The sequence below is a fragment of the Podarcis melisellensis genome (genome assembly GCF_964234715.1).
Source record: "Podarcis melisellensis genome assembly, chromosome: 12".
Classification (NCBI taxonomy): domain Eukaryota; kingdom Metazoa; phylum Chordata; class Lepidosauria; order Squamata; family Lacertidae; genus Podarcis; species Podarcis melisellensis.
In genome coordinates, this window is record NC_138544.1 from 9,868,334 (window position 1) to 9,881,042 (window position 12,709).

General features: G+C 41.3%; 2 protein-coding genes across 30 annotated transcripts in view; one reads left to right on the top strand and one right to left on the bottom strand.

Annotated features, from left to right (window-relative positions):
- LOC309380939 (uncharacterized protein) overlaps positions 1-10,257 on the top strand; it is an 89,428-nt gene extending 79,171 nt beyond the window's left edge. For 5 of the 9 annotated variants that reach the window (XR_014173173.1, XR_014173176.1, XR_014173177.1 and 2 more), the window contains one exon: positions 10,046-10,257. Coding sequence is in view for 2 of the 9 variants with exons in the window: in XM_081931195.1 (XP_081787321.1) it covers positions 10,046-10,158 (113 nt within the window). In the remaining 7 variants the exon portion in view is untranslated. Of the gene's footprint in view, positions 1-4,274; positions 4,407-9,398; positions 9,510-10,045 lie in introns of all 9 variants that reach the window. The other 4 variants (XR_014173174.1, XR_014173184.1, XM_081931194.1 and 1 more) reach the window with 2 other exon arrangements.
- Positions 1-12,709, bottom strand: part of ARPP21 (cAMP regulated phosphoprotein 21) — a 237,674-nt gene that overhangs the window by 25,701 nt on the left and 199,264 nt on the right. For all 21 annotated transcript variants that reach the window (XM_081931048.1, XM_081931049.1, XM_081931050.1 and 18 more), the window contains one exon: positions 6,183-6,309. In XM_081931048.1, the coding sequence (XP_081787174.1) occupies positions 6,183-6,309 (127 nt within the window). The remainder of the gene's footprint in view (positions 1-6,182; positions 6,310-12,709) is intronic.

Genomic DNA, 12,709 nt, shown 5'->3' on the forward strand with positions numbered 1-12,709 from the left:
ACTGTGAAGCTATTTGTACCAGAGAAGTTAAATGACTCATCCGTCTCTGGTTTCTTCATCTGGGAAGGTGAACACAAGACCAATTGCCTGCTACAAAGGGGTATACGGAAGGGCTTCAAAGTTTAGATTCGGAAAACGTTTTGAAGACAAGTGCTGCTAAATCATGTCCCAGGGCTGATTTCATCTATTTGTGGAGTTGGAGGGGGCTGGGGAGGGAAAAGATACTCATTTTTATCACGCAGCCAGAAAAGCCAGACTCCGATGGTTTTGAACTACTCACAAGGAAAAGTCAAAGTTCAAAACTAAAATACTGATAGTGGCAGAAATGCAATTTGTACAGTGCAGCCTGACAAGAATGCGAGATTGTTTTTATCTTTTCTGGTCAAGAAACCTGGCATTGCTTGACAGATTTATTTGCTCAACTAGATGCTATTCCTTAAACAGAATATGTTGGGGAGATGCGGTCAAATCAAGTAACCAACATGCAGGGAAACCAAGATGAGTGCCACAGATAAGGGATTACTGGTAAATATTGCAGAAAGTCAACACCACATGTAATTGTCACAATAAATTCATCGTAGGAATTGAGATATTTGAATCCGGGAGATCAGAAGTTTCATCACTTATCTTCCATGTAAAATTATATAAGAGCATTTCCTGTTATCATAATCCTTTAGTTAAAAAATATGTATTGAATATTCTTGCCTGTCCTTAATTTTTGTTTACATATGAATGTTAAAGTTAGGTTTCTTAGTAAATGGATTTAACTAACAAAGGATTAAAAAGCAATGTATGAGAAAAACAGGGACGCGGGTGGCGCTGTGGGTTAAACCACAGAGCCTAGGACTTGCTGATCAGAAGGTCGGCGGTTCGAATCCCCGTGACGGGGTGAGCTCCCGTTGCTCGGTCCCTGCTCCTGCCAACCTATCAGTTCGAAAGCATGTCAAAGTGCTAGTAGATAAATAGGAACCGCTCTGGCAGGAAGGTAAACGGCATTTCCGTGTGCTGCTCTGGTTCACCAGAAGCGGCTTAGTCATGCTGGCCACATGACCCGGAAGCTGTCTGTGGACAAACGCTGGCTCCCTCGGCCCATAGAGCGAAATGAGCGCCACAACCCCAGAGTCAGTCATGACTGGACCTAATGGTCAGGGGTACCTTTACCTTTACCTTTTTGTGAGAAAAACATGAATGACTTATGACAAACATAAAATAAGAGCAGCACAGCCAAACAATTAAAATTTCTCCAAGTTAAAAATCAAGCTGCTAAAATGGCTGCTCAAGACCAAAATGCCTTCCCATGTGAGCACATGGGTTTTTGTGCAGAAGCACCCCAAGGGAAGGGTGAGGAGCTTTGGGAGAATGTTGCAGTTGTAATACAGAACAAACTTTTGTATTTTGTTTGTAGGTTGTCCAGCGAATTCAATGCAAGCTGGCATTGAAGATGCAGGGTTCACATTTCAGAAATAAATAGAATAAATAAATGGCCAGACACAGAGCAAGGCCTCATCTGCAGGGGAAAGCACCCTAATCAAAAAGTTAATCTAAGGCCCGACACATCTTTTAGTTCTGATTTTTCAAATAGAAATGTTAGCAGGGAAACGGATGTTATTAATACTACACATGTACACTAACTGAGCTAATGACGAAAAATGCAGAGCATGGGTTGGCCAAAGATAGATCCTTTAAATGCCAGTGGGCTTAAGACATAAGCATATGCAGAATTCTTCTATGTAAGTCAGTTGGAGTTAACTCAGTTAAATGCGCCCTGGAACTCTCATAATGCCTCACCTGCTTGGATGGAGGCTAGAGAGGCATGTGTAAAATTAGAAATTGTCCTCCAGTACACAGGTAAAACCCCAGAGTATGAAGCACATGGAAAGGAAAGGTTCTTGGAAAGGAAAGGTTTTTCACCTCTGCTCCATATGGTCAACACCATTCAACTTCCTACTCATGCCATGACTCAATTTGAATGGGGAGAATACTTGGAGACCCTTCCTCTGTAGCCCCTTCCATTTAGTTTTTGCTAAAAGTCTGTGCAATGATGCTAAAACAACTGTGCTGCATACTAACTGCAAGCCTGATAAAGTCCCAGCTAACCAATGGGCAGATTAAAAAGAAACAAATCTCCCACTGACTATGGATAATGCAGATTTGCCGTAGACAGATTATTTTAATTACAATGCTGCTGATGAAATGAACTAAATCAGAGTCTTAAAAACTGAATGAAGTTGCGTATCAAAGCTTTTCATTGAGTAATAATTTAAACAGGGTGCTCCTATGACAAATATTTTGGGAAACAGAGTATTCTGGAAATGTGTCTCACTTTTTAAACAGCCAAGCTGTATTCTCCAAAAGCACATACACACGAGTTCTCATCCTTCTTGCAAAATGATTTATTGCTGTCAGATTGTAATCTAATTTTAGGTGAGCTCATCCCCCCCGCCACTGCCTTGGAGCCATTTTAACTTCATATTGCTCCCTTACCATAGCCACGAAGAAGAAAAGATACACACTCCCTCGTGCATTAAGGATGCTATCCTGACATCTTGCTTCAGCCAATTGCTCTAGAAATCATCAATACAAGCAGACCTTTTCTGAGCACAACAAAAACAAATTGCTTGTATCAGAGCTTGCCTTGACCTCTATATCCCACAGTGGGAAAACCATATGCTTTAACAAGCTTGCAAGAGAGATGAAAGCTTCCAAGACCCCAATGGGCAGGTGAACTTTCTTTTTGTTATACAGTGTGTAAGCTCCTAAGGCTCAGAAATTCTCATTCATTGCATTTGCTATTCTGCTGGTAGGCACTGCTAACATTCCCATGGGTTTTGCCATACTGCTGCAGCAACAAAGAGTGCTACTAAATCTTTAGGGAAGCTGCTTTGGAAACAGTCATCCATCTACACACAGCTCCACAACCACCTCTTATGTGATATATATTTATTGAAGTCTTACTACTTGGTATGCCTCTCACTATCCACAAAGCCATTCACGTCAACTAAACTGTTTCAGCTTCTGTTTTGCTCATACATTGCACGAAGCATGTGAACAGGCTCGTGTACGCACGCACATGCACACACGGAACATCTCAAATTCTTGGACTCAGCAAACATTTTTCCTCTTTGCTAGTGGGATTTGTAGTTTTCCTCAACCATACCATGTTGATTTAGCATAGTTACTAGGGTCCCCAGCCCTGACTCCAGTTCTGTAGTTCTAAACTCCATTTTGCATGTTAAACATGTTATAAAAGTGGTTAACCCTTTGGCATGTAAGTTTCTACTCTCAGCCACTGAGAAGGTAGTCCACCATATCCACAGCCTGATAGGAGGGAAAGATTGCTTGCAAGACTTGTTCAAACCTCTGAACTACCTTTCCTCTACTAAATTGTGGAAATCATATGTTTGTTAATAATAAAAAGGATGCTTAAAGATTAGTTCATCCCTCTGAATAGAGTGCAGAAACTACAGCCTGAAAGAAGATACAGCAGCTTTTGGTATCCAGAACTCCCAGAGAAGATCAATGTGTTATTTGGGACACCATCACATATTACATGCTTCAGTGCTATGAACATTTCAGAAAGGTTGACCCAATAAAAGATGTAATCGTATGCCCTCTGCAAAGCTACAGATACCCTGAAAAGCAATTAATTATGAGCCACATAATTTAGAGATCAAAGTGGTAATTTTACATGGAAGAAATACCAGAATGTAGCTACATATTATTGTAACAAATGAATGACAGTGTTTCTCTCGCTCTAATGAATCGGTCAACTAGCACAGCAAAGAATACTCAGAATATACACAACAGAATTCAGGATATTCAACATTCCGGCCTGAAAATTGTCTTTTGAACATACAGTATATTAACTGTGGAACTGGCAGTGTTAAGAGGTTTTACCACCACCAAGTGGTATATAATTTTTGTTTAAATAAACAAAACAAAATATAAATAAAACTAAAATAAAATGGGTAAAAATAAGAAATGTTTTCTTATGATCAAATAACTTCCCAGAACATAGCTGGCATAGTTCAGAATGTTCAACATATGGTTTCTTTAAAGCGATTTCCACATTACCGATGCACAATTTAACTAATAGGTTAAATATGGGTTAAGAATCACAGAGCAGAAGAAGATAATTTCATACAATATATTTTGCAATTGGTTGGAAGCCTTAATGTAAATCAGTAATAAATATGGAGCAATGCTGTTGGGACAAGTGAAGCAAAACGAGCCATTGTTTTTGCGTAAATGAATTCTTTGTCTCTCCCTTTCAGTGACTGCATTTGCTAAAAGGTATGAAATGAAGGAAAGAGTGTCACCGATATTGAGAATGCTCATCCCAACCAGTATGGCAGAGCTTGGAAGTTACTGAAACAAGAAAATGGTACAAAACGTATATGCTCCTGGTAAATAGCAAATCATTATTTGTTCACGATAAATCATACAAGTCAATTATAAAGGTCTGCTGGACTAGAGTAACATGAATGATAATGGAAGGATGACAATTCTATCTCCATTATATTAGAGAGACATGGAGGCCCTTCTCATCTCAGAACATTTAGTATGTAATATGTTTATAACTTATAAGCGCTATGTTATTACAACCTCTTGAAGACTGGTTTTAATTTATTCGTGAATTCATGAGTAGTAGCAGTTTGGTAGGCAGCACACATCCTTTTATAACTGGGTTAACACGGAATAACTTGAACAGGACAGGAAGCTTATAGAACCCAATGATTCTTCTTACTCTCGCGTTCCCAAGTTCTGTTTAACAGCAACACAGTGAGTATCTCACCGACCAGTGCAAACACACATCAGCAGCTTTCTTTCTTTTTGTGCCCATTGCTATTATTAGGCGCGACGTGACACAGTAGGAAAAGAGACCGGTTCACTGTGAGACCTGCTACTCACTCTCTTACAGTGTAACGGCCCCCCTTCCATCTGCTCATCACTGCAGAGATCTAGACCAACGGGGCACCACATAGATTCTAGAGACCCTTGCTCATCACGACTAACTCAAGATGGAGAACTGGAAAACAGCATAGCATTATGAAGACAAGTGGAACATTTCAGGTGGCTGTCTCCCTGTTTCAGGCCCGTACACATTGCAATCACCCTTCTTTGCTTGCTCTCCACTAGTACCTACTTTAAAAAGATCCAGGCACCTCATTATAATGATGCTGCTCAAGTTATCACTGAAATATTGACAATTCTAGTAATATACTTCATGCCCTAGCTTTGATCCAGCATTTTAAGAATTGATGCTTTGAGGACATACAGACTTGCAGCGACAGAGCAAAAAGTATGAATATCCTTTGGATATTTAGTTATTTAGAATGAAGCATTTTTAAATATTTAAGACCCTTGCAAAGGGAAGGAACGGTACGGATTTAGAAAACTATTCCATAAGTCAAGGGGAAAAAATAAGATGCAATAAGCCTGTGAAGGCAGAAAGGGAATATGCTTTCCCCACCTCATCCCCAGTGTAGATTGTAGGGTATTCTTTCCTCAATGGGCCACCATTTATCTCTGATTTTTACTGCCACACTTTCCCCCCTGAACCATGTATTTGTGCATGTTTAAACTGAATAGAGTCCAGCTGAGCTCTAACAGAAGGGTATGCATGAAAAGATTTAACTGGCCAATACACTGTTGTGGAATATTGTTTGCAGAAACAAATTTGGGTCAGGACTTCAGCTGGGTAAAGAGTTAAGGGTATACAACAATTATTTATTACGGCTGTAGGCCCATACAGGTAAAAAGAACACATAAGTAACAGCTTGTGCACGTGGGGAAAAAACAGCCACTAAAACACCACTATAACAATAAAATACTATAAGATAGAATGGCATACTATGCCTTAGTTAGCTTGTAGTGCTCCTTGGCGTCGCTTTTGGGTAAGGACAGCGACCAGGAACCTAGCCACTTTCAGGGTCGTATGAGTATCCTTATCCTGCAAGATTTGGGCAAGGTGGAATTTTGGTGGGGTACCCTCTAGTTTCTGTATGATTGATCCCAACAAACGAGTTAAGGGTATAAGTGGGGCCGGGGATGTAATTTTGGGAGCCAAGGCTGCTTCCTCTCTTCATACACAGGCATACTGACTAGACTGCAGTACATATGAATTCATCCAGACACATAACTTGGAAGATCTAGCTGAAGAATCAAGTAGATGAAAATACCTGCTTGCTGTGCAGTCTGCGGTATTTGTGGGCTCCGTTGTGTATTGTATTGAACAGAGGCCATGGGTCTGTACTGCTGAGTTGCTGAGGTAGGGTATTGACCAGAGGGGTAATAGTACACAGGCATCTGTGGAAAATAGGAAAGAGGAAAAATGTATTGTAAAGCCATACACAGCTCAAGCATATCAATACACAGCTCAAGCATATCAATTCGATCATGTACAGAATTATTCATGAAATGTAGGATTTTCGAGCTTAAAAGTCTCCTGATGATATTAGGAAAAGCTGCAAAATTGTAATTTTTTTAAAAGCACATCAAATAGTCTACCAAGTGGAATACTGGCTAATCCACTGTGTGTGTGTGTGTGTGTGTGTGTGTGTAATGCCAACCACCTAGCGAAAGCAAGGAACTTGCTGTTCTCTGGATTCATGACAAGTTCAGAATGACATCCTGCAAATCACCAACACTATTAGATACAGTTATATAAAAAGAATATAACATCACAGAGAAAACTGCAAGGCACAAACTACTTCATGTAACAGGGAAAGGTGGGGAGAAGGAACAGGAGAGACCATTGGAATCAGGTGAGAAGAGGGAATGCAGCCCCTGAGATGACTCACTGCAGAAATGGGGAAAGGAAGCAAAAATCTCCAGGCCCAGGAAAATTACAACAAGAAGAGGTAGCTGGTGGAAGAGCAAGTTCATCAGTTTGACAAATCCTCTAAAAGTTAATGAACAAACGCTGCCTGCTCTTTCTTTTTCAAAGCCTTTTGTGCTGGTTTTTTTTGGGGGGGAGGCTGGTGGGAGCCTCTGTTTATTTCAATATACAAGCTGCTTTTTGGTGAAGTAGTGGGGTGGACTCTGTGGAATGTGTAAGTGGTGTACAAGTCCTACCACACATTCAGCACACACCCGGATTAAGGTGTGTCAGGGCATGGATACAGAAAGGGGCGTGGAAATTCGCTGCTGATTCTTTTTGTACAGGAAGTGTGCTAACAGCTTCCTTTACAGCTCTGGCAATGAGCGTGGCAACTGAGACCTTGCACATGTTTCCAAGTTTAGGACTACAAAGTTCAGCTTTTAATTCATCAGGTGACAGCACAAAACGAATGCCTTGATTATCGTTACAAAGATGTCTGCAAACATGACATGAATTCATTGCAGAAAACTGCAGGACCATCCTAGAGACTAGGAGGAAAGCTTAAAGCCTGCCGCCACTACATGGGAGATGGAATGAAGAAAAGGAAATCTGAATTGCCTCTGCCCCATAGCTTGACCAGTCATAGCTAGGAGGAGCTAGGAGTGGCTAGGAGCTAGGTAGAGTCATTGTTCTAAAAAAGTGTAGACTTGCACACGCTGGCCAGCTTCCACTTTGACTTGAAATGTTTGTTTTGGGCTTCTCAGAAGTACGCAAAGGCAAGAAGTGGGTGGGTGGAATGCTGGTCTGCAACGGCACACCTCAGAGGTTCAGGAACTGTGCTCAGGCTGAAATAAAGCAGTGTGTTTAGTGTTTTCTGACCTAACCACCCTTAGATCAGGAACAGAGAACCTCTGGACCTTCACATGTTTTTGGGCTACAGTCCCCATCATCTCTGAACATTGGATTTGTCAGTTGGGGCTGATGGAAACTGGAGTCTCATAGGAGTCTGAAGGGCCACAGGTTTCCCATTGCTGCTTTAGATACATTGGTACCTCAGGTTACATACGCTTCAGGTCACATACGCTTCAGGTTACAGATCCCGCTAACCCAGAAATAGTACCTCGTGTTAAGAACTTTGCTTCAGGATGAGAACAGAAATCGTGCTCCGTTAGCGTGGTGGCAGTGGGAGGCCCCATTAGCTAAAGTGGTGCTTCAGGTTAAGAACAATTTCGGGTTAAGAACAGACCTCCGGAACGAATTAAGTACTTAACCCGAGGTACCACTGTATTCTGTATTCAGAGCCTCCTCGGGCCAGGAATATAGAGCCAAGAGTAAAGAAAAATGAAGAGGGAAATGGACGAGTTAGAAAAGATGACGTTGCTCCACCTTGTAATCATTATTAACAAATTATAGCACCTTTGATATTGAAAGGAGAGCTTGGTGGCAAGGCTACATCCTGCAAACCATAATACACATTCTTGGATAATCATAAATTGGTAGCTTACAGTTAGCAATTTATATTTACAAAGTATTATAGAGACATAAATCAATTTATCTCTGTAGAATTTAGATACTCTTATCTGGAGTTAGCCACAGGGAAATTATTTTTTTTAAATTGACTGCAAGAGAAAGCATTTGTTATAGACTCCATTTAGTGACACAGGAGCTGCCATTGATCTTTCAAAAGAATGCCATTTGCTGGATATAATATTAGGTGGGGGAAAACATGTCGTTTGGGATGATTGATGGAGTAACTTTTTACATTATGCAAATGACATCTATACTATCTGAACAAGATGGGGCTGTGCAGTTGCTGGACTGGAGTCTGGGGGCTATAACTGGCTGAACGAAGGCCAATAAACTGATGTTGTATCCTGATAAGATGGAGATACTGTTGGTCAGTGGTTCTTGTGTCCGGGAACTGGAGATAAATCCTGTTTTTCTCCCTCTGCCCCAAGAAGCAGCTTCATAGCTTCTGGAAGCCCAGGTGGCATCAGGGCAAGGGTGGCATATTTCTAGCTCCAGCTGGTTCTAACTGTTTATGGATCAGGATAGCTCACCAGAGAAACCTTGAATGTTCTGGTAACCTTGCGTCAGACTACAGTAATATGCATTATGTAAGGCTGCCTCTGAAAGTCACATCTAGGGCAAAATGTGGACATAAGACTGGTAAACAGCATATTTAATTAGACAGTGCCTATCCTGTGTGAACTGCACTGCCAATATGGCTCTGGGATCAATTCAAGGTTTGGACGTTATCATAGTTCAAGCCCTGGATGATTTAGGTCTCAAATACTTGAAGGAGCACTTTTCTCAATATCTGCTGCCTCAAACACCTTCTTGTGGTCCTCCTGGTGGGGTAGCCCTTTGCGTGGTGATGGAGAATAGGGACCACTGTCTGAGAGGTCTGGTTGTCACCTTCCAGTATGGAGTTTTTGGTGCAGTCTAAAGAAACGTTTTTTCACCTAGACCTTGGGGACAGATTGAGAAGTTCAAGGCCTGTGATTTTTTTAATGCTGTGCTTTAGTGATGGATTATAGTAATTTCTTTAAATGTTATTGTGTTTATATTTCAGATGTTTCATTGAATTCTTATGGTATTGATTCTGTTTTGTAAACCACCCTGGGATTTTATTAAAATTAGCAGCAGCAGCAGCCACCGCAACAACAACAGCAGCAGCAATAAGGTCAGTTTGGCTGCTGGTCAGATATCTCTGATTGAAAAGTGATGCTGGTTATTGACATAATGTTCTTGGCCATGATTACTAAGGAACATGTGAAGAAAGAAGTGCAGATCAGAAGGATGTGCAGCACATTTTTTTCTGAAGTGGGGAGAGTAAAGTGGGAATATTCTCCCACTGAAAATAAAAACCAGGCTGCTCTAGGCATTTTCTAGACATCAGCTTGCCACAGAGAACTGTCACAGAACAATCAGATAAGAGGCTGGACAGCAAAAGAGAACTCCTGTTAAGCTTCTAAAAGGATGTCTCAGCCAGAGCGAGACAATGCAGGGCAGGGGGAAAAAGCAAGTGAAGAACAAATGCTTTCCACTCCTCTTAGATGTGACACTTTTAAAATCTATCTGCTCCTTCTTTGATGCAAAAATGGGAAACTGAGCTTTAGAAGGCAGCGGCAAAGGCAGCTTTAATTAAACTTTAATATATTAATGTGTGATATCTTTAGACTCCCAGGCTCAACTAACTTCCGTCTTTTTCCTTCAAAGATAATCCCACACTGACTGGACATGCTCACAAATTGCCTACTGCCAGCTGCATTCAAGGCTATGGGATCCGACAGAAGAAAGGCCTCTTGGGCTGCGACAATTACAGAAACTAATTAGACATTTACACACAAGCCGCCCCATTATGAGACCAAATCTGACAGCAGGACACCATGGAGCAAAAAGATAAAATAAAAATGATTTCACGTTGATTATATTCTGCGCATGCTTGCATCACAACAATTTGCAAGGCTAAGTAGAGTAAGTACAAGGGTACCTCGGGTTACATACACTTCAGGTTACATACGCTTCAGGTTACAGACTCCGCTAACCCAGAAATAGTACCTCGGGTTAAGAACTTTGCTTCAGGATGAGAACAGAAATTGTGCAGTGGCGGCACAGCGGCAGCAGGAGGCCCCATTAGCTAAAGTGGTGCTTCAGGTTAAGAACAGTTTCAGGTTAAGAACAGACCTCCGGAACGAATTAAGTTTTTAACCAGAGGTACCACTGTACATTGAAACCTCCCTGTCTGTCCTCCACACCCAATGTTAGCAAAAATCAACTTGAGGAGTCCTAAAGTTTATTCAGATCTACTTTAAGCTACTTGTCTCGCTCGACCAGTTGAAAACAGCAGTGAAACACAGAATAAATTTTCTCAGGGTGACTGCTACCCGATTCTCAAATTACCAAGGCAGTATCATATCTGCCCTCATAGTTCAGAACCTCTTTGTTTCCAATAAGTAGGAAGTTCTGAGGCACATGGGGTCATGCTGACCACTCTGTTTATTCCATGATATTGGCTACATGGAAAGTTGTCACATGAAAAGCATGGCCCTACATGATTCAAAGTTTCATACTTTACTGAAATGAAACTTGGAGTGGGATGTGGTGGAGGAGCTATAACCTCAGTAAGACTCTGCATATTTCCAAGTGGCAAAAGGGAAGAAATGGAGCAGATCATGCAAATACATATTTACTGATCACTACACATTATCATGTAGCTCCATAATTCAGCTCCATAATTAAAGTTACACCATACTTTTCTGAATGCTCACAGAATCTGCACTGTGTTAGGTATTAGAACATAAGAAGTAAAAGTTGGATCACAGAGGTATGGGGAGTATGTTTGAGTGGGATAACAACCAGGAGAAACCAAGTCAGATAAGAAGGAAATGAAACTGGATAGATTCTGGGAAGATGACAAGATCATGAGTTTGTTTCCTTTTTCTTAAAGCCGCTAAGCCGTTAATAGCCGCTAAGCTGCTAATAGCTGCTAAGCCGCTAATAGCCATGCTTCGCAAGACGAAAAAACCGCAAGACGAAGAGACTCGCAGAACGGATTAATTTCGTCTTGCGAGGCACCACTGCATTTGCAAAAAAATCGGAAGCTTTCCTCCAAGGCATTTTGACAACAAATATTCCAAGTGATAAGAGGGAGGGTATTCCTATATGCAACAACAGCAGTGAGAATGTTGATTGCTAATGATTGGAAGGGGGAGAAAACTCCAACGAAAAAGGAATGGCAGATAAAACACTCTGAGTATTTGGAACTTGCAAAGTTGACAAAAATAATCAGGAATCAAACCAACCACAAGTTTATAAAAGAGTGGGATTGTTATAGAGGGTACTTAAAAAACATTGTTCCCAAGTAAAATCTTTAGTATGCTTTGACTAATTTTCGCAAACTAAACGACAGATGGATAATGTATCTCATACAATATGGATGATTGATAAGGTGGAAAAAAAGGACACAGTTTAAAAAAGGGGGGGAACGACCTGCAGGGAGGTAGACGGAAGTCATATTCAAAAAGTTGAAGACTAATTATTTTTATTTAAGGTTCCTGAGATACAGGGTGTTGAATATTTTTATTATGTATGGGTGTTTTTCCATGATTATTTATATTTTTTGTATCCTATTTTGCTTTTGATGACGAGTTGTAATATCTAATGAAACCAATAAAGAGCATGGGGGGGGGGAGAGTCTCCTTAGGTAAGGTATTCCACATGCAAGACACTGTAACTGAAAATGCCTTCTCTCCACTTGTCTCAGAAGGAGGAGAAGAGCCTCAAATGATGGCCTTTGTGGTTAGCATGACTGATGCAGGAAAAGATGGTGCAACAAGCATCTTAGTCAACAGCACTTTGAACTGGGCTCCCTTAGCCTGCTAATTTGCAAAGCCAAAAATAGCAGGTGAAGATCTCGACGCTTTCAGAAAAGCACAGTTCCCAAACCGTTAAAGGTTGCAAACTAATTTAGCAGAACGGCTATCACGAGACCACTTGGGTTGTGCGGGGTGATCTTCAAAGCCACTACTGAGTTTCGGCATAACTGAAACTCAGCTTTTTCTGCCTAGCAGATTCCCATTTAGTCTCTCGGAGACCAACTTAGCTGCTCTCTCTGCGCTAATGACAACAGCAGCATGTCATCAGCATATACCAATAGGTTCACAAAAATAAGACCAAATGCGAAACGGGGAAGCCAGCAGTATTTTATATCTCTGGGAGAGCAGCAGCAGTGTTGGGAGGTGTTGCTCAACTGGCCTCCCAGCATGGAGGTTGTTGCCAGTGACCAAGAGGGAAAGGGAAAAGGAGGAGAATGTGCTGCAGGCACAGCTGTGGGGCCAATTTTGCATCCACACTGTGTCAACTTCCTTGACGCCTCTCCCC